Genomic DNA, 22,150 nt, shown 5'->3' with positions numbered 1-22,150 from the left:
GGAACTTTCTGGTACTAAAATAGCTCTTAAAGCACTTTCAATAATCAAAAAAACCTCCATACTTTGTAGGGCCCTTTTATTTCTCCCTCTACCTCTTGTCTAATTTCAGTACTTGCCTTTGTGAAACTACCATTTATTCCCATGTCACAGTAAATAAAGGTACGAATGTATCCTGCTGGGTCAATTAACCCCGGTTCTGCACTGTGTCAGAGTCTGTACCAGCTGTGATTTCCAGAAGGGAATATTCTTTTGTCATTCTTTGCCCATGTGCAAAGTATGTTAAAACTGTAAGATAACTGTAACGCTTTTCCACACAAAGCTAACTCTGCTTTTTGTAATTTCTGTAGTGCAGTTATGAACTCTAAAATGACATGAACCAACTACATGACTTGTATTCTAAAGTGGTAGAGAAGACAAAGGACTGACAGTTTTTGTGCTTTCATGTCAGTGTGCTCCCTAATGATGGGCAAACCCTGCCACAAAGCCTCTGAACTTCAGCTCTCAGGCAGTCCTTCAAAGGCTAGGAGAACTGGGAGGCTGAGGTTTCCCAGGTTTCATGTTATTCTATGCAGTAATGTGATGCACTTCACTGCCATATCGAACTCCAAAAGAAACAGAAACAATAAGAATAAAAATAACAGGCATTGTTGCCTTGCACTTCCTTGAGCTTTCATGTGAAATATTTAGATAAGCTTGCTCGGTAAAGTCAACCTGAACAGCTGCCTGATGTAAGAATAAATCTGTAATGAAATAAATGTGCTGTGCAGCAGCATATATAAATACTGACTATATTTTTAAGTGAATACCTGATAAGGAAATAAGCTATGACACAGATGAAAGGTCCAAACACCAAATGATGAACTGCAATTATTTTCAGAAGTGCTACAAGAATAAATCTGTACTAATCTATATACCAGTTCACATCAGCGATGCATGCTTCTGGGTTTTGCTTACAAAAGAGCAAACAATAAAGTATGTAGGTTGCTGCAAATGTAAAGGAATGAAGACAAATGTGGAAGGAAAATTCCACCTCAGAGGTGCCTCTCATTCTGGTGAAGCAGTGTATACATAGACGTGTTTTAAATCAATGGAAGTGTATTTTCCTTGCACAGGAGAGTTAGTGTTAAATAAACAACTGATATTTCAATCAGTGGAGGTGAGGGGGATCTCCCAGGTTGCTTTTTGAGGGGGCCTATTCTTATGTCTCTCTGGCCTTTCTCCAGATACGTAAATGCTGCAAGATGGAGAGGGACTACTTTGCACCAGATAGACTGATATTCCTGGGGCTGACCAGTCTAGAGGTCTAGAGGATTACTCTGCAAGAGTCGTAGGTGCCAAAGGGATGGGTGGATGATGAGGTGGAGCTGGGCAGGCAGAGTCCAGTGGGAGCAGAACAAACCTGCTCCCTGTGCCAGCCTCTGACTCTGGCCGTCTCCACGTGATACCAGATCCGTGCACTGCTGAAAAACCCAGCAGTACAAATTTGGGCTGGATTAGCCATTTATGTCATATTAGCCAGAACACACAATAAGGAGTTCATCTTAGCGTTTGGCCTTATGTCAGCTGCAGAATGACAGATAACACTCAATCCAGAGTATAATGTCTATTTATGTTAACCTCCTGTTAACCTTTTTTGAACAAATTTGAACTGGCAGAATGTGTTTATACCAGAGTAGTGGTTTTTGTTTTATGACTGCAAAGTTTTGATCTGATACTAAGATTCTTAAAGCTGGATTTATGGTGTTGTCCAACCCCAGCCATAATATGAACTGAAGAGCTTGTGTTATTAACAAACATGCTTTTCCTTCCGGGCAGGCTGGAGGTCTTGCTCAGTGTTACAGGATGAGAGAAAAATTCTGCCACCCAGAAACTATCATCCAGCTTGGTGGGAGTGTAAGGATTTGTGTTATATGCATTAGAAGAAACATTTTGATAGAAAACATACAGATTCCGCAGTAAAAGTACCCAGAAGGTGTTGCTCCTTGCGGATTTGAAAACCCACACCATTATGAGGATTGATGATAGCACAGGTTCCCAGTGACCCTGCTAATAGGCAATCAGTCTCTCTTCAAAACCACACACACGTGGGTCTCAAGTGTCTGTAGCTGACGGCACCGATCCGGCCGGGTGCTTCTCCGGGAGCTCCCCCCGCTCCTGTGCTGCCCTGGGGAGCTCCTGACCGCAGCCCATTGGGGCGGCTCTGGGACACAAGGGCTCCCATGTACAGCAGCCCGTGGCTCCTGCTCAAAGGCTTCAAAAATAAGATGCAAAATGTTCCCTGAATATAAAGATTTGACATGTGTCTTTTTCAGATAAGTGTAAACGTAACTGCTGTTCTTAAATGCGAACGTTAAATCTACTCTGTGAAAACACAATTACTGCTGCCACGGCAGAAATCAGTCATCCCTTTTGAAGGAATGCCTTGAAAATGCAGTCATAAAATCCCCGCACATTATGGATTTCATTAACATTGTACTCCCCGAGGATTCCCAATTGCACAATAACAGGAGTTCTTTAAATTTTAAATACCACAGACAGGAACAGTTTCACTAAAACCAGATGTGAAAACCTCGCACTGGCCTTCTTACTGGTTCTAAGTACTGAAACTGGCTGGTAATTGATACCTATTAACATGTTTGTTGTTCAGATTACAGAAATGGAAACACTATACTGTTTTTCCTGTGAAAGGATACGTTAATGAGGGACAATGACATGTTGCAATGGCAGTTCCCTGTTCTTGATTAAATTAAAGGGCTGTTTTTATTTTTTATTTTAAATTATGCTATTTCACACTGAAGGGCAGTCGAGTGTGTGAAACGTAAGTGTAATAAACAAGTAGACCGAGCTTAAGGTTGAGGAGATAATAACATCCCATATGACAATAAATGAACTTCATGCTTATTTTTGACAACCCTTGCCTCATGCGCATCTTTATTCCATTCATATTAGAAAATCCACAGACTTTATTAATGTATTTCTAAAGAAGAAATTCAATCTGGAGTGACTCTGTTTCTGATTATGGAGTCACTCCAAATCTCAAGTTAGTCAAGCAGTTTTAAAAAGCGTGTTTGAAGGTAAAAATAAAATGGAGAAAGTACTGTGCGGACTTATGGTGTAACTGTGCTTTGGATGTTTTGAATCTAAGCTTTGACATTTACTTCAAAACAGCTAAGGAAAGGAACGGACAGACAGCTTTCGCTCGGCAGAGCCTGGTGAGCAGGCAGCATTCAGATGAACTCAGGAGTTAGTAGCTTGTCAGCCACAAAGGAGCAATCTAGTTTTTCCACCAAAGAAGGGAGTTCTATGTCCACAGATAGAACTCATGCAAATCCATTACTAACAACAAGCCAACAGCATTTTCCTAACTCTTTTCAGCCAAATAGTCCAAAAGACGTCAACACCTTAAAGGAGACAATCATATCACATGCCCTCTAGATGTCCTCTACAGATACCAATCTCCATTTGCTGATACTTAAGCAAGGTTTTCTGTTTCTTTTGTCTTAGCGAAAACATTAACCTTGAAGGGGGAGGTATAAGGAGTGGAAAGGAGAACTATAATATTTCCCCTACATAAAAAAAAGGATACACTAAGGAATTTAGTATTTGGAGCTGAATTTTCAAGCTGCTTCACCCAGATATGATTGTACATATCTCATATATACAGCCTACTCGCACACGCATATTAGCAGTTTGAAGTAGACGTCACTACTTAACCAGCTGCAGTGTCTGTGCAGGTATGGAAACTTGCAATCGTGAAAAGATTAATGAATACTGATATATACAAAGTCTTTGTCTCTCAGACAAAGGCACATAGGTATAAATTTTCACTGTGTAAATGTTCCAAGTTCAGCATTGCTGTATACTTCAGCCTGTTTTTTGCTGTTGAATATTTTCTAGAGTTTTTCAACTATGCAACAAAAACCTATTTATGCTGTACTGCACAATAGCAAATAATTCAAATGAATGACTAGTTTACAATAGCATACAGAACAAAAGAGAACAAAGTGACCTCAGTCCTTCATATACAAGTGTCTTCCTCCTTTTATGAAATATTATTATTTTTTTTCAACAGATAATTTCAGAGTATTTTATTAGTTGCATGTCCTTGGTTGTTTGTCTGTAAGCTCTTACGGAGGTGAACATCTGTTCCTGGGGATATTTGTACAGAGGAAACATGGGATTTCAATATTTTATCCAGATACAAACTCACAACATGTGCTTACTGCCAATGGCATCAAGTCTTTGTAGGAGATGGTGGTTCACATATACAAGGACCTTGTTATTGAGGTGCCTGATGATCTGAAGCACTTCGCAGCCATCTCAAGATTGTCAATTAAGTTTAACAGGAAAGCATTTAGAACACACTTGGAGGCTTGTATTAACAATATCAGAATTGAATTAAACCATAATAAATAAGAATTAATGTCCACCTGATACAAATGGAACCAAAGATGAGTTAAACTGTTGTACTTTATAAAAAGCCAGGGGATGGCATGCTCAGTCTCCAAACTACCTCAGTTGCTTCTGATACATAGGCTGAGTGGTAGAAACAATTAACAGTTCAACACAATGAATCTTCAAGGAAGACTTTGTAGGCTCAGTCTTGCAAACAAGACCCAGCTCTGCAGCGAAGGCTGCTACAGCCTAGTTGCTCTGTCACGGAGCCTGTCCTGGGTTTGCCAGTCCCACCACATGGGCCCTGGGCAGTGGAGGAGATGCCCTAGGGCTTGCCTGCTCAGGGCAATGGTTCACGTTGCCTTTTCCAAACCAGGGGCTGGGTGACACAGGCGAGAGCTGTGGCGTGAGCAGTACAGCATAAAAATAACCACCAGCTTCTTGGCTGATGTGGTAGGTGAAAGCAGTGTAAAGCTGCTAAAAATTATGCTCAGTGGTTTTTTTGGCCCTTGAGCACCCTAGATTATGCAGAAGACAAAGGAGGCTGAGAAATGCATAGGCAGGAGGCCTGAGGTACCCTGAGCTGTTTTAAACATAAACTTCAGAGTAGCTTGGATTCTGTTATGTGTTTGTTATTAAAAAGTTAATGGTTAAAAAAGTCCTTTGAAACATTTTCTCAGAAAGATCCAGTTCTAAGTGAAAGGATTAAGCTATGTATATATGTACGTAGTCATCATAACTTAATAAAGTTAATAAGCGCACAGAACACATGAATGAGATTTGACTAGCTATCTTGTTTTGATTATCCAGTCATAAATGTGTAAGTGACAGCAGAAAAGAAGGAAATAGAGAAAAAGTGGCGGCCCTCTGACCAGACGAAACACATGGAATTTTATTCTGATGCATTCCACCCTTCTTCCATGTGCATTCCACGGATTGCAAGTGGCAATGATTAATAACAAGCCTTGCACTTAGATAAGGCTGGGGAGATTTTTAACATTTATTCCTAAGCAGGGAAAAAGGATAAACAGATTTTTTTTGCTACTCTGAAGTCTGATTAGGTCCATCATACATGACTACCAAGTTGCCAAGAGCTCAGGATGTGTAGGGGCCCCTAAGCAGGACACCTGAGAGTCCCATTGTGTGCCGAAGATCCGAAATGAAAGATTTCCCTTTCTTTCTTCCCTTTACTAACTACTACTCAACATGTTTTTAAGCTTTCTTGCAGATAGCAACCCTCACAGGAAACACCAATGTGAACATTCGTATGGACGGCTAATAAGGCATTGTTTTTATATGTCAGTTAGTAATTTCCTATAGAAAACAACAGAAGCAGGAGGAATGTTTCACCTATATGAACAAGCTTTCAATATTAGTAATATTGATCTAATATACTCAAGCTTTTCTCTTAGTTTCTGCCAAGAGAAATAGAATCTAGGTTACAGCTAAGAAGTGTAAGTCAACCTAAAATTGAGACAAGTCAGTGTTTTATTCACCTAATAATATTAATACTTGCCTGCTAGGATAGATTATTTGTATACGGTAATTCATATGCATAATTTTAATCTGTTCAGGAGCCATGTGCCCTTAAGATACGGACCAGATAGCAAAGAGCAAACACGCCCAAGTAGACTGGTTGAACCCAAGGAGCCTCTTTGTGGCGACATGATTTCTCCTGTATTAACAGAGCAAAGTCAAGGCAGCCAATCTAGCTAGTGAATGTTGGGTTTAAGGATGTGGAAGAATAGCCACTAGACCGAGATCACTGAACTCATTTCATGTGTAATGTATTCTAGAAGGGACATAGGTCTTCAGAGGTGAAATCTGAGTGCTTGAAGACACCATGCCGTATTAATGCTTAACTGTAATCAGCTAGTGACATAGCACATGCTCAGTTTACTGGGACATTCCACTTTAAGTGCATGTTAAACTAATATTGACTTTTCCACTAAACCAAAATCTCTGTTATTTGTGCCCAGAAGACTGAAAAAACAATAGACGTGGGAAGCAGAAGAATTAATCTTCCTGACCTTTTCTCTTTTTTATACCATTGGGAGTCAGCCTTTTTTTTGTGTGTGTCTAATAGGAAAAGTGAGCTATTTACTTGCAATGACTCTTAGATTATGTAGAAGTACTTTACTATGTTTTTTTTTTTTCTTTCTTTTGCATTCTTCACATTCAATAATCTCCACAGAGTATTATTAATAATATCTTTAAAACGTTATCTTTTTACCTGTATCCATTCTCTGACAGAATCTTCCCCTGGGGTCCATCCATTCTCAGGATAATTTAGTCGGGACCTTTCTGCAGACCAGATAGCACTGTACTGGGAGGAGACAGTGATTTGATCAGAGTGAATTTCTCCTGACTCCATACCTAGTGGTTCCATGCACTGGAAATCTGAAGAAAAATAAATTACCATCATTATTATGGTCAGCTTTTTGATTTAGACTGAATAATGAGAACGTTTTCCTGCTTTGAATATGAATATCTAAAGAATTTATTTTTATGTGACTTTGAATTCTTTAGCAACTTTAAGTGAAGCAGTATTGGGCTTATGGTGTCATTCTTAATACTGTCATTTGAGTTGCCATGGCAATTCCTTCAATAATAATGCTATACAAATATTTTTAGCCCAGAATTGTAGCCATTTCAATATATGACAATAGAATTCTCTTTTCTAGGGTAGCACAGGCACCTCTGTGGATTCATAATATAAACCAACATATGTTCAACTCATAATTATGCACATAGCCAGGAAACACAAATCAAATGACTGTATAAAATAATTTTATTTTAAAGCTATTCACTCCACTACAAAAAGTTTAAAATGTTTTAAATATATTATATAAAATTCTAGCTATGCTGGACACTAGAAAGAAAGAGATCAACAAAATTTGAATCCAAGCCAGAAGAGTATTGACCTAAGGGAATTACCACTTCTTCTATAATGTGCTGTATTTCAAATGAGCTGATCATCTCCATTCAATCTGAAAGGCTGATGGGGCATGGAGACTAAAATCTTCTCTCTCTGTTAAAAAATAAAGGCTCCATCCCCCACTGAAGCAAGACAGGCTGGTGGCTTTAGACAGACCCTCACACCCAGCTGCTCGTGCACCCCTCTGCCACAGCTTTACCAACCCACTGCAAGGGCAGGAGAAAATAACAGGTACCTACACCTCTGTACAGGGTCTTCATAGTATAGTAGTATAATTAATTCCTTCATCAAGAGTTTAAGGTAAAATACCAGAGTATGAAGTGGAGTCCCTGACATCTGGGTACGCACTCCTTTTTAGTACACCTTCTCTGGAGCTGACATATGTCTAACAGAGGGTTAGGTGCTGAGCTGAAGGTTTCAAAATCCATGAGTTGGAAAAATGCGCAAAGTTCTGATTTTTCAATGAAAGTTAAAATATTCTGAAAAAAAAGTTAAAAAATTTTATCTTGGATCCAAAAACTTATATTCGGAAATGCTATCAGGGTACCTTATGGGAGTTGTAGTTTTGGTGCCCCATAACTGAATGATCCAATTTGTTGCCACACTGCATTTTCTGTGGCATACCACCCTTTCCCTCCAGTTCTGTGCTGCTTCAACATATTAGGGGCCTTGGTTGAAGTACTGAAACTGAAATAGTTTAGGGTAAGACTCAAAGTAAATTACCTTCTGCTTGCAATCAGAAGGAAAGCCATAAGCCACTACAAAGCACGGTAGGTGGGAGTCATATTAAGATATCTAAAAGGCAGGTGTCTTGTTTGATCTAGTCATGTGGGCTTTCCTTGTAGCCCACTGAGAGGGACAAGTACCTCCTGGGGACATCTCTTGTGTCTGAAACAAGTAGGCAGAGTTGTCCTCTGGAGGTGACCCTCTCTGTAGTGACAACACAAAGAGCAAGGGTGGCTGAAATTACGTGAGAGGAATCACTCCTCTGCCTAAGCCTCCATCACAGATATTGTTTCCTCTTATCCAAAAGGGTTTTCACACACACTGACTTCTGTTCTGTTGTCCTGTGTTTAAGAGCTGAAGGCATCCCAGCATAGCAGGTATTATTAATTCTGGCTCCAGTGTGATGATGCCTCTACAGCCCAGGGAGGATGACTGTGGAGGGGGTGGACATGAGGACCCAAGTTGCCTGTGCTAGCTAATGAAAGGGTAGGAGCAGCACCTACGTAAGGAGAAGACAAACTATCTGGAGGTACAGTCTGAGAGAGACAGAGAAGGATGCTTTCCATCCACAGAGGCTGGGGTATGCCCTGTTCACTCCTCCTGGCTATGCACATGCAAGAAAGCTATTAAAGAGGCAAGGGCAGAGGAGAGGTGGGGAGTAACAGGGATAATTTCAGTTTGCTCATTTTTCTTTTTTTCCTTCTTTGACTAAACAAGAGCATCAAATCTGGGTGAATCTGGTCAAAACTCTGTAAGTCGCAGAAAGGAGAGAGTTTGATTTGAAAGGTGTGTTTTATCATTGAGAAAAGCAAGAAAATCTGCAAGGACATGGTATAACACAGCCCGTCATTTTCTTGCATCTCCCTCCATTTCATTCTCTGTCCAAAGGGTAAGCATGAAAATGAGGCAACTGGGAAAAAAATACAAGACAGAGAACAAAGCCTAGATAGCTTATGAAATGGTTTAACAAGAGCATATATATTAAATGGGTTCTTTTTATTCAAGAAATCAATCACCAAAGTTTATTCCATGTAATAAAAGAGGGCTTTGGATAGTGCATTCATCATTCACGTTTCATTGTTTTAATGCGAGTGTTCAACTGCTCTGCATTCCTGCATTTCCTTGGTCAGCACAGTTTTTGACAACAATTACCCCAACTTACTGGCAATACTGTGGAATAAAACTATAAGGAGAATTCAGCTTCTTGCATTACTTTTCAAAGGGCAGCTGTTCCTTTTAAACAAACAAACAAACAAACAAAAAACCAAAAGCAGAACCAACCCTTCTCCACCATTTTATTTATTTAGGGTTTCTTTAAAGTTTCATGCAACACCTGGTGTGCAAGAAGACATAACAAAGACTATTTTCCAAGAAGCTCTGCGGGATAGATAAATACTGACCTTCTGATACACTGCTCTGTGACACGCTGTAGTTTGCTGAGAATCCCTCTTTTGCTATTGCACTGTCGGTGTAAAATACCATTGAAAGAATCCCTGTTGAAGACCGGACACGTCCTGGGTTGTTCTGCCCACAATAACGCCCTATGTGCGGACCAACTGCAAACAGACAGGATTAATAGTAAACTAACAGTTCTGCTACAACAATAGATGCCACCACAATGGCTTCCTAAAGAGATTCCCTCAGCAGGAAATAGTGAACCTCTACATCAGTTCAAAATCACTATCTCATCAATAACTTATCAGTGGACAATAAATTGCTTCTCCTACCCTAGTAATCTTACTTCTAAAATGTTCCAGGTAGCACTCCATAAACCTCTGAAAATGTAAAGAACCGGGATTTCACAAAGCATCCTTTAAAGTGTGCAGAGAGGGCAATGATGCACAAAATTACATGTGCAAACCAGCAAAAGTATTTTCCGAAGTGTGATTGAAGCACCTGTTTATGTTAAGGACATCTGAACAGCCTGATTTGCCCACCCAGCCTACAAGATGCTCTGGGAACAGTAGTTCAAACAGCACCTTTCAGGATTTATGCTCAATACTGCAGATAATATCTTAATTTTTAGCAAATTTAGAAAAGTATTTTTGCACTCATATTGAGTCTATGACCAATGACTCTACATCTCCTCCTGTTTTAGGCTTTCAGCACACCCTCACGGATCTTTTGCCCATATGCTCAATATTAAAGAATACTGTAAAAGAATTCAAGAGGAAAATCTTAATAGTTTCAACAGAGCAAGGATTTCTTAAATATATCTCTGTGTCGCAGAACACACACACACACGCACATACATGGTCTCTCTCAGTATAAATAATGTATAAACCAGTTCCTGATATTTTTTCTGGATTTCCTGTGCAGTGAGATAATATTTTTCCTTAATTAAGCTACTCAATTCACAACCAACATATGTGGCCTTCTAGCACTTGAGCATTCCCTACAGATAGGTCCCCAGGCTGCTGAATAGTGGTACATCTGTGCTTACAAACAATAAGAAAAGACAATGATAAAACCCATCCATGGAATCAATAATGAAAATAATCATAAGACGTCATTCTAATGCTTACATCATTGGCTTTCCAGGCTTAAATTAACACCTCTAGGAAGTCCAATTCACTTTCAGTTTAAAATATAAGATGTTTTTGTATCCTAATTATTCACAGTTCAAAGAAAATCCTTCAGCTAACATAATTTTGTAGTCATTCATTGGCATTTTCCAACAAGTAAAACAGTTCCAGCTTTGAATAACTTTCTTATGTAAGCCACACATTTCTGTAAGGCCCTAGAGTTGCCAGAAAGAGGGAGCTCAGATGTTATAGCTCTTGCTGCCAGCATGTGCTGTTCTATCCATATTCTGGGCATAGTTAGTCTTCAGTTGCCTTGGCAATCCCATGGCATTTAAAATACCTGCCAGTTCAGCCCTTTTCCACCAGGGTTGTTCAATGCAGCATTGATAGAATGAAACACCCTATAGAGGGTATGAGTTGAATTCTTCCTCGTCTTAAAAATCATTAAAGCTTTACAGTTTTATTATTTGGAGTGAGAAAGTTGGTTTAGACTGTTACTGTTAGTGGCTTTTTAAAACCACAAAATAATGCCCCCACTCCAAGAGCTGCAGGTGGGTTTTTTGTTGTTGTTGTTGTTTGGTTTTGGTTTTGTCTTTTGCATTTCCTATGTGCAAACAGCTCTGATCCTGCTCTTTCCCATGATGGCCTTTCAACGTTATAGCTGTTGATGTTGCTCTGAACTGCAAGAAAATAAGGAGGACAAGGACACCACGTTATGGCACTCTGAGCCTCCCTCCTCCCATTTCCTGTAGGGAAGCCTCTTTGACATGACAAACAGAAGAGAACTTTGTTTAAAGCAGACAAGCTTTAAGATTCCTCATGACTCACTGGTTTATAATTTTTAAGACATGTTTAGTGATTCTGCATTTCAGTCTTCTACTGTTTGGCCCTGTCACAGAAGTATTCCCTTTGCTAGCTGTGTAGAAGCAAGAGCCAAAAATGTGCAGACTATGACATAAAAAGGTATTGAGTTTTTTTACACAACATGAAAACCTTAGTCTACTGAGCTAATACTGTATTGATCTGAGCAGGACAGGATGAAATAGACATTCTTATTCTTCTTACACAAATAGCTAATAGAAAGTTCTCTTTTTTTCCATTCAGGTTCTGAAAACTCTTGAATGACAATAAATTATCAAATGTTTCAGGTGTCACCACATCAAATAAATGCTGTGTGGGGAACACCATCTGAGCAGTGATTCACAGAGTCATCAAATCACGGAATCCTAGAATCATAGAGTGGTTTGGGTTGGAAGGGACCTTCAAAGGTCATCTAGTCCAAACCTCCGCAACGAGAAGGGGCATCTTCATTTAGATCAGATTGCTCAGAGCCCCGTCCAGCCTGGCCTTGAACATTTCCAGGGATGGGGCATCTACCACCTCTCTGGGCAACCTGGGCCAGTGTTTCACCACCCTCATTATAAAAAATTTCTTCCTTATATCTAGCCTGAATCTCCCCTCTTTTAGTTTAAAACCATTACCCCTTGTCCTATCATGACAAGCCCTGCTAAAAAGTCTGTCCCCATCTTTCTTACAGGCCCCTTCTAAGTACTGAAAGGCTGCAATAAGGTTTCCCCAGAGCCTTCTCTTCTCCAGATTGAACCACCAAATGGGAATTTTAGGGTGGTAGGTGATGAAAAGTCATTAGGCCCAGAAATCTCTTTCCAGCCTCTACCTGTAGACCATCATATTGCTTTGTCAGCATTCCCCAGGAAGGCTTACTCTGAATAGGAGTCATTTGGAAATGTCCTCACTCAAGGACACTTCTACTACCTGCAGAACAGAAGCATTTCAGTGAGCCAGCTACTTCATTTGCCTGCCCATGCTGTACCTATATCTGGGACCTTGGCTCCCCTTTCCACTAGCATAGTGCGATATAGTAGAAAACTGAGTAACTTTCAGGTTAAAGGATGTAGGAGCAACTAAGAAACCTGTTTTGCCAGCATTTTCCCAAATGCAGAGTCTAATTCTAGAACTTGAATAAATCCTTGGTTATTCTTTGAAGGTTTACAGATCTACGTGTGGAACACATAGAATATGGCTGGTGGTTTAAGACTAAACAGAAACCTTATCTTACTAATTCTTCTTTTCTGCTGTTTACCCTTCTGGACAAAGAGTATCCATATCAGGAAATGTTGAGAATTATTGAAATACACATTTGTCCATCCAGCTGAATTCTTAGCTTTTGGAATTCAGTTAAAAAACCCCAAAACAACAACAACAAGAAAATAAAAAAAAACCCAAACAAAACCACCCCCCCCACACAACAACAAACAAGCAAAACGCAAGCAAGGAGAAATGGTATATCAGATTTCTAAAATATTAAAAGAAAAGTTATATTAACTAGCCATTTTACTGAATTTTAAAGTTGGTCTTTAAAAGTATGCTGGTGTGCTGTGGACAGTAATTTCACAGCAGTATGATTGCTATTGACAAAACATTTGCACATTATTTAGGATGCTAAAGAGAAAAGAACTGAAAAATTAATCCCATCCTCACAGTCCAATAGCCACATACACTGAGCTTGTGTATATTCTTACATCATAATACCTTCTCACAAGAGTGTAGAAAGTATCTGCAACAGAGGAAAAATATACCTAGACTAATAGCAACCTTCATTTGCACTGATGTTAATGACTGAAGTGAAGCATTCTGTTCTGCTCTGTAATTCAGTGGAAGCTCTTGTGATATTGATGGAAGCAGCAATGCTTAGCCTGTGGTTTTCAAACCATATGTAAATTTCTTTAAATTACTTTTGAGCCCCTAGTAGACAGTGTATAGAGCTTCAAAGAGAGCTCCATGATGAATATGAGCAATTCATCACTTAAGCTAGTCCTGGTTTTGAGAGGGCTATTTTTCTTCAAAGTCATCAATGGACGTTCTCAGCCAAGGCTGGCTGAGGTATATTTGTGCCTTGGGCAAAGACATTTTTAGTGTCTAGTTTATTCAAGCAAAATCACATATTTCTGTTCCATGATCTACTCACCCTCCTGCTCTAACTCCACCTGTTATCTCCTTCAAACCATGGTCCCCTTTCTGCACAATATTTGCAACATGCATCTGTAGTTTCCAAATATTCTCCAACAGGGTTTGTTTCACTTATTGTTTTGTTTTCAAGAGACCAAAGGATGCCCTTGGCATGCAGTTATGCCAAAACAAAATGTCAGCTTTGAGGCATTCCTGAATGCCTACCATTCCTCTCCTGAAGCAGCAAAACACTCACGTTAGTGTTTAACTTCAGACCTGTAAGTGTCCTCGGTAAATTCCTTTTGAAGTCAATCTAACTGCTCACATGTTTCAAAGATAAGCACATATTTTGCAGAATCAAGATGCAAGTACTCAGCACTCGCCAGATTCAGTCCCCTAAAAGGACAGCCAGGTAGGCTGAGGACTCCATGATTGTGACAGAGCATTTCAGGATTAACATCTTTGTGAATGACTGTCATAGTTGCTCACAAATTGTCTAACAGAAAATTGTTTTCCATCAGAAAAATGGCAATTACATAGAAGCAAATTGTAAATAGAATCATACTGATTTTGACATATCCTTTTAAACATCAATGGGAAAATTTGTTTAAGAGAAAGTTTGTCTTTTCAGGGGGATGAATGAAAAAAATCAGAACTGTAGGAAACAGTAAGTTCATTTCCTGCTGATCTCTAATGACTGTAGCTGATAAAATTCTACAGTGAAAACATTTTCCACTTATGTTGGGTTTCATCTGCACTAACTTAGGTAGCTGAAGTTTATGTCTGAGTTAGTGATCCGTAGCTCCCACTCCAGTCAATGAGATAAGCACCTCCAGAGGTCCATTAACTGCCCTAAAGTAGATTTCTGTGACAGAGCAAAGCGGGTGCTGTTCTCTGCTGGGAACGGGAGGACTGACAGTGCCTAGCTCAAACACTGACACCTGGTTTCCAGAGCTAGGTGACAGCCACGTGTTCAGAGGGCTGTCCATCTAATTCTGCCCTGGTTGTGGTCACAATTATTTTCTATCAAACTGTTCTGTGTCCTATTAAAATACTGCCATCATCCTGGCAAACCACAGCTGTATTGCTGTGGAACAGAGGTTTGAGCTGAAGGATACACATGTTTTTCCAGACATTCAAAAAATCTTTCTAGTTTATGTGTATATCAGTGTAGTGTGATGGGGTCTTTAATAACAATGCAGTACAATGAAGCAAAATAGCTTCCTTTTTCTATGGCTGTGTCCAGAGACCACCCTCTGGCTCTGCATCCAGAGGATGGGGACAGTTCCTGAGACCAGTGTAACAGTGTGACACAGGTCGCTCCCACCAGGCTCTTCCCTCTGAAGCAGGATGGCCGTGTCCAGTGTTCTTGTTGGGAATGATCCCTGGCTTTTGTTGTCCTCCAAGCCGTGCTCAGGAATTGCTTGGGAAAAACGCAAGCTAACATGAGCTAAAATTGCGCAAGGGAGTATGCCAGTATTTAAGTAACGCACACAACCATGCCTTGGCCCCCTTCAGGTTAATAATCTAGAGGAGGCTTCTGCATATTTTTTCACAGACTAAAAGGAAATGGACAAAAGGCTGAAAGACTCATCCAAAGTGAGCCTCCATCAAAGGCAACCATACTGTCTAAAATTATTCCGAAATTTGCTACTTCCATGTGCATACAAATTAGGTTTATTTTGCCTTCCTTTCTCTTTTTTTTTGTTTGGCAAGATTATCTGGATACACTCTTTTTGATATCTACAAACTTTTAATTTCTATTTTCAGTTTTTGGGCAGGTCATACCAGTGGTTTCCTGTGTCAGCTTTGCTCTTCAGTTGAAATAGTTCCTCTTTCTCCAGGGATTCATCCTGTGTTGCATTTATAGAGAAGCAATCATGTTCTCTCTGCCTTTGTTGGGTTAAGTTAAACAAGAGAGACTGACAGGACTGGCTGAGGATTGTCAGACAGTGAAATGATGCAGCAACCATTTCCCTACAACCGCCACAACTTCCAATAGTTTGTATCGAAGGAAACATTTCTTTCTAGCCTACAAATTCAGTTGAATATTTACAAACATGTAAACACCCTTATTGGATGTCAGGATCATTTTGGGTTTAGGTGGTTTGTGAGGGAATTGGAAGGCTGATAATGCCTGTTGTTAATTGCTCTTCAGTATGGCTCAGTCACTTGCTTGACCCAGGAAATTACTGCTTTGAAACCCTCTAGCATGAACAATAATGCATTTCATTTTAGTAATATTGCACATAAATTGATTGATTGGATCATCTTTTCACATGTCAGTTTAAATGCAAGTTCTACAGGAATTCAGCTTGGAAAGATTTGGCCTATATACAAATAAACCTATTATTAAATGTTCCAGACATCCTTATTGTAGTCTTACAACACTGTTTTCCTAACTGAGGCATTAAATACTAAACAGTCTTTCAGCTCCTGTTACGGATCTTTCTTCACTATTTATTGGAGTGGATTGAAAAGAGCCATGATAAACTCATGAAGCATAAAACAAAAAAGAAAAATAAATATTTGTTAAAAAACACATAGCTATTTACTGTAGCATCAATAAAAGCTTTAATTAAAATTATACTGGGGATTTTTCTAGGAAAACAGGCAAGTTTAAATGTGTTATTAAGATTTGTTGCTTAAGTTATATGTTTTAATTTAAATGAAATATTAGTGTAGGATTAGCAGTTTGTAGAAACTGCCACTGCTGGTCATAAAAGTAAAGAAAATATCTGCTAATATGGGCTATCACACCAGTGGGAAACTGAAACAGCTGTAATTAGTGCCCAACACAAACAACATAAGTCCTCAGTCGTCAAATTTTGCTACAAGTTATAAAATTAAGAAGAAAAAGGACAGCTTCAAGATGTTTATCAGCTCATGATGTACGTTGAAACAGCGAAAAACACATCACAAACAATCAGTTTTACAGGTTTGCACAATTCGTATAGGCATTTGGGCACCCTAAAGGTTAGGCATATGGCTTGAGCTGTCCCTTTTAAGCTGGAGCCGCAGCTTATCAGCTAGGATCTTTGGAGAACTGGTATATGGCTGCCCTACCTAGAGAGGACTTGGACCATGCAAACCCCAATATTGCCGTATATGAAAAAAATTGAGAAATTATGCAGCTATCTTGTTTACCAGTCTCAGTGTAAAACAGGGATATGAGATTGGGCAGAAGGTGAAATAAAGGACTCACTGGCTCTACAGGCTTAGCTAACAACTAGCCATGCACTTAGCAAATTTGTACAAGGTCAAGTGTGGTCAACAACTAAGTGAAAAATTACTCAGATGGCAGAGAAGTAAGTTCCAGAAGGGTGCCCAACACACCCATCCTGACACATGTGCCCAGCTAATCAGAGATTATAAATTAACAAATTAAGATAAAACCTTTGGTTTACTTATAGTGGTGGAAGAGAGCGCACTATACGGGAGGAGCCCTGCAGTGCCAAATCACCAAAGCCACCTGAATAACTCAATGACTGTTTACTGACCTGGGTAATCATTTAGTCAGCATGACTTAAATTGTACGGACACCATGTTTTCTCTGGCAAAGAAATTCTTTGCTTTGACAGCTGACCCGCAACCAGGTTCTTCCTCAAACTGGAGGGTTAGTAGCTGAAGTCTAGTTTGTGCAAGTTGTTAGCAATTTCTGGACAATACATGTGTCAGCTGTGAAAGTTTGGGGAACCATTTGAAGGCTTCATATTTAATTCATTTTAGTGTAGGAGGGCCATCACATATTCCCTCTAAAAATAGAGGTTTCCTCCAAGTCAACTGTTCAAAATGAAACATATTTCATAAAAAATATCCTTCACACTGTGATATGCTTTACTGAATGAATTTACAGAGCACTTTCCTCATATCTCTTTAATTCAACTCATTTCACATAAATCAAAAAAGGACCTCTCTATGATGACATTTAAAAAAATGAGAATATGCCTTCTGCAGCCCACTTTGGAGTAATGGTTATGCATATCACAGTCCATTTTTCTCTTACCATCAGGGAATCCATCCCAGATTTCCAATCGGTCATAGCGACAGAATGCTCCCCCTGGCGTATTTGAATCAGGTTCTAGCTCAAAGCTTTCAAATTCCAGTATAATCTCTGACATCTTTGGTGCAAAGATAATATAAGTGCATTCAAGGCTGTTGGGATACTTTTCAGGGAATCCAGGGGACTTTATCACTCCACTTGATGAAGTAAAGTTTCTGGAACATTCAGGTCCTGTAAGTGGAAGAGAAAAAAAATCAGCTGGGTTAACACTATACCACTAAGCAAAGTAGTTAGCTGGGAAACAAATTAGGTTGTATTGTCTCTCCAGCGGCAAAGGTGGCTTTTCAATGAAACACCTCATTTTAATCATTGCATTAATCATTCAGCCAGCTTGTTCCTATTATTGACACTCAGGTTTTAAAGCGCAATTCACATATACTGTCTGATCTCTAATTTTCAATTTGTATGGAACAATAGGAAAACTTGTACCAGCTCTAGAAAAAATTATGACAAATACAAAGTCATGTGGGACCAATGAAAGTGTAAGCTGCAGAAATCTCAACAGAGCCCTAGAGAAATAATTATAGCCCCTTCAAGATCAAATCTTTAAATCTTATGGCTGACAGGCTTTTATTGGTAAAATAGAATTTTTTATGAAAGCGGGAGAGTGAATTCAGTAGAGGGAGTAGTGGTTTCAGATTCCTGGGGCACTGACTCAGTAACTCTGCCAGATGTGACCTATGCCTCCTTGACAAACTAAATGTGAAAGGTAATTCGTACATGTACCAAGGGTGAGTGACTCATTCTGAGTGGTGTTGACACAGGTGCACCAGTAAAATGTTGCTGTTAGTGCAGGCATGATAAACTGTGTGATTACAGGCAGTGTTGCTAGAAGTCACCTAATGTCAGTGTTGACATACCAGCTTTCCCCAATGTCCCCATCATGGCATAATGGGATGCTCCAAACACTGCTTTTCGTGGTGCAGGAAAGTAGCAGTAGAGATGCAAGGGTATAAAAGGCCAAATGACTGGCCTTGTCTTTGTGAATACAGGCTACTAAAACTGGAGTCCGTCTCTTGTTGACAGATCACATTTCTCCTTTATTGAGGTCCCTCAGGACTCCTTTCTATGGATCTCACATCTGCAGGTGTGCTCAGAGTCAGCCGCGGGCACTGCCCACACATCCTCCCACAGGGTCAGCACAGGTACCCCTCTCTGACTTTTGACACTCCAAATTTAATGAAAAGTGATTTACAGGATTTGGGGCACTGGTGGCTAGCAGCTGACCTGGGGGGCCTGAGTAGGATGACTTGGAAGAAGGTCTTTGGACACGGAGCAGAGGAAGGGCACAGGCAACAGAGTTTGCTTGCAGCAGGCAGGTCTGTGCTCGAAGGTGTGTGTGAGGTTTCAATTTGGATGAGGATGCCCAGCATCCCTAGAGACGGTAGTCAGGAGCCTTAGAGGATTTCCGATGCTTAACACAGATTATTGAAGGAAAACAGTCTGGCTTGTTGCATATATGAATACTCTTGTTTCACCATAGAAAATGTTTTCCTTGTGAATGTGCCAAACATATTACCCCCCACAGATTTGGCCATCTCCCAGCTAAATTCAGCATGCAAGAGAAAGGTCTGAATGAATCCAGTTAGTTCAGGTATTTTTGTCCTTCAACACTGACAGCAAATGCTTGAGCTATCACATCAATATTCAGAACACTTCATGGCATATTTTGGAAGGTGTAGATATTAATGCTCATGTAACCTGACCTATTCCAATTTGGGAAATTACATTTTGCCTATAATTAAATCGCCCCCTTACACATTAGTTGGATATTTCTCTTCTCTCCCTGTCATTCCCTTGTCTCCTTGTCATGCATGGTAGGGTTATATTCTGGTTGTTGCTCCTCACTCCTACCAGAAGCTGCTGTTCCAGGATAAAATAGCTTTGCTATGCCATTCATAGCATAAAGTGCTCCGCACTCCTCTTGGAATCCAATAAAAGATGCAATATAAAATGTTAAGCCAGGATCATTATTGCTTTATTAAATACAGCCAGATCCTGGTTGTGTGAGTGTACAATATCAGGCTCCTTATACTCACACATGGTATCTCAATACCAGCTTGCTTTATTTTAAACATATTCAAGTCAATTTGGTGCAAGAAACAAAAACTGTTTTCAGAAGACCTACCTCACTAAAATGCCCTCCATATATTTCAGCCCTTTATTGACACGTGAAGGAATGCCAGGAATTAAATCAACACTAAGGCTACGAGGAACTCCATGGGGCGATGTTCATGGAAAGCTGGCAGAAAAGGTTCTAGCAGAGACTGGACAGAATAGATACTTCTGAGGTGGCAAAACTACGTGTGTGCATGTGTATGACATAAAGGAAGAGAGATGAGCTTAAGGAAAGAGAGAAAGGAGGCAAAAGAAAGGGCAGAGAAAGAGATGACACTAGCTATAATTTCACTTGCTTTCTGTAGGTGTCGCTGACCCAGAAAATAATTTCCCTTCCTGGCTGACACTGTCTTCTCTTTCAGTTTACACCATGAATTCAGCTGACTAAAGTTATGAATGTTGAATGTCAACCGTGTAGATCCTCTTCTAGTGAATAGGCTATTCATCCATCCGAAGACAGGCTGTCTGATGGAGCCAAAATGTTGAACATTTCAGATGGGCTAAATGTTGGGTAACATGGGTTTCATGTTTTAGTCTGGAATTCAACTTCTTCAGTGTCTTTCTAGGTAAGGAGCAGGATGAGAAGTAGAGGCAGGTCCTACCCTCAAAGCCCATACATCATTTATCACAGAAATTATGTGTGCTGGTCTCTCCTTACAACTTCCATGACATGGCATTTTAAGCATCAGGTTTAGAATTCAGCTTAGGACACAGGTAGCATAATGCAGTTTTTTCTTTTTAAAAACTAAGGATGATCTCACAGGAATAATGGGAAAAATATGCTGTGTGCTGACATGCAGCTCAGCACCACAGGACCTTGGCATCATTTTAATACTTCTCATATCTGGGAAATGATAAGCAAGATTGTGAATATGCTAAAACACAGATATTAGTCTGGTTTGAGCATGTGAGCTTCACCTGTATAACAGGGTAAACTAGTCAGCTTTATTTTGTACAGAAATTAAAATGTAAATCTTGAATAGCATATATGCATTAACTCAAAAGTTAAAAAAGGCTGTGTTCCCACAGCAACTATAACTTGTATCCTTTGTGTACACACAGCATTTCTAACACTGTACCTGGTGATAACTCTCCTGGCTTAATATACAGTTTATGTGGAATGAACTAGAGTTAAAGTTGCTCTGGGAGCCATAATTTTGAGTTTCCTGACTTCTGTGTGTGTAAAATCACATTTATAATGCCATCTTAAAATGGTTAATGTATATCTCTGAAAGATGTAAATGACCACACAAGGAAATAATCACAACATTCCTGTCAGAGCTCTGAGGTGCTGCTACACTATTAGAAAGTAAATAAAAGCTTTTTTCTTGAAAACACTCAGTTGCTAAAATTGATTGTTTCATGGACCATTCTTTCACTGTTCTTGTGTTTCGGTCTTGTTCTTTGTGAAAGATGGTTCTGTATATATAAGCACTGAGAAACTTCAGGACACAGTTTCAAGAGTTTAGCCTGCTAAAGACACCAAAATAAATAGATATTTTTTCAGGAAAGCTTGGTGTCATTTGGATGCTGAGTTCTTTTGAAAAACGTGACCCTGAAGGTCACCAAAAGAATTTCTGGGAGCCAAGAGTGGATTTACAGACAGGGAAGATGGTGAACAAGAGGTCTGTGGCCCCAATTAGCACTGCACAGAGCAGCAATAGCATGCAACAGAAAAGAGGTTTCACTACTGTGCTTCTCCTCATTAACAGTACAGCTGCCACCAAGTGTGTGTGCTGAATGCAGCTGAAAATTTGTCTCTGGTTTAGGTGTGTAAAAGGAACTTGAACTGGTTCTGAAAATGGGGCGCTGTCTGGGAGTGGTGTGTATTGGAAATTGGGAGCTTTGAGCTGCTGTTGTGAATATGATCCCAAACACTGATGTTGAAGTCAACATTTTTTTCTATAAAGTTAAGCTTATGTCTTTATGTATGAGTTTTGATCCTCTATTCTCCAGGCATGGAATACACGAATTCTTTGTCTCTGTCCAGCTGTAGGGAAGGTGTATGCCAAAAAAAGTATTTACTCCCCTTCCAGCTATTGACTCAGAAAGAGTTATCGAAGAGGGACTGTTTATAGGTCTGGATAATCCTGTACTGTGGTTCTCTGGGCTTTCTCTGTGCCCCATTGTGAGAGTTGGTCCGAAGACCACTACAAGTGCCCACTGGGACTGAACTCCTGGCACAAGCACCCAGCAGGACATGCCTGTGACCAGTGTGAGCTTCTCCTCTACCTCCCAAACACAATTTGTGAAAGCAACAGCAACATCATCTGCTGCCCATGTGTACTCTGGTCCTTTCCAAGCCCACAGCCATCTCTTGGGAATGCAGAACAAAACACTAACCAAAAAAAGTCAGGGACTCAGAAGGTTACAGTGCTGTTAAGGCAGTAACATTGTAAATCATACAGTAATCATTAT

General features: G+C 39.9%; 1 protein-coding gene across 4 annotated transcripts in view; it reads right to left on the bottom strand.

Annotated features, from left to right (window-relative positions):
- NRP1 (neuropilin 1) overlaps positions 1-22,150 on the bottom strand; it is a 115,085-nt gene that overhangs the window by 45,211 nt on the left and 47,724 nt on the right. For all 4 annotated transcript variants that reach the window (XM_065627623.1, XM_065627624.1, XM_065627626.1 and 1 more), the window contains exons 5-7: positions 17,558-17,785; positions 9,460-9,615; positions 6,629-6,795 (exon numbers count right to left, since the gene is read on the bottom strand). In XM_065627623.1, coding sequence (XP_065483695.1) covers positions 6,629-6,795; positions 9,460-9,615; positions 17,558-17,785 — 551 coding nt within the window. The remainder of the gene's footprint in view (positions 1-6,628; positions 6,796-9,459; positions 9,616-17,557; positions 17,786-22,150) is intronic.

Source organism: Caloenas nicobarica, chromosome 2, assembly GCF_036013445.1.
Source record: "Caloenas nicobarica isolate bCalNic1 chromosome 2, bCalNic1.hap1, whole genome shotgun sequence".
Taxonomy (NCBI): Eukaryota; Metazoa; Chordata; class Aves; order Columbiformes; family Columbidae; genus Caloenas; species Caloenas nicobarica.
This window is presented reverse-complemented; position numbering and strand designations above follow the sequence as displayed.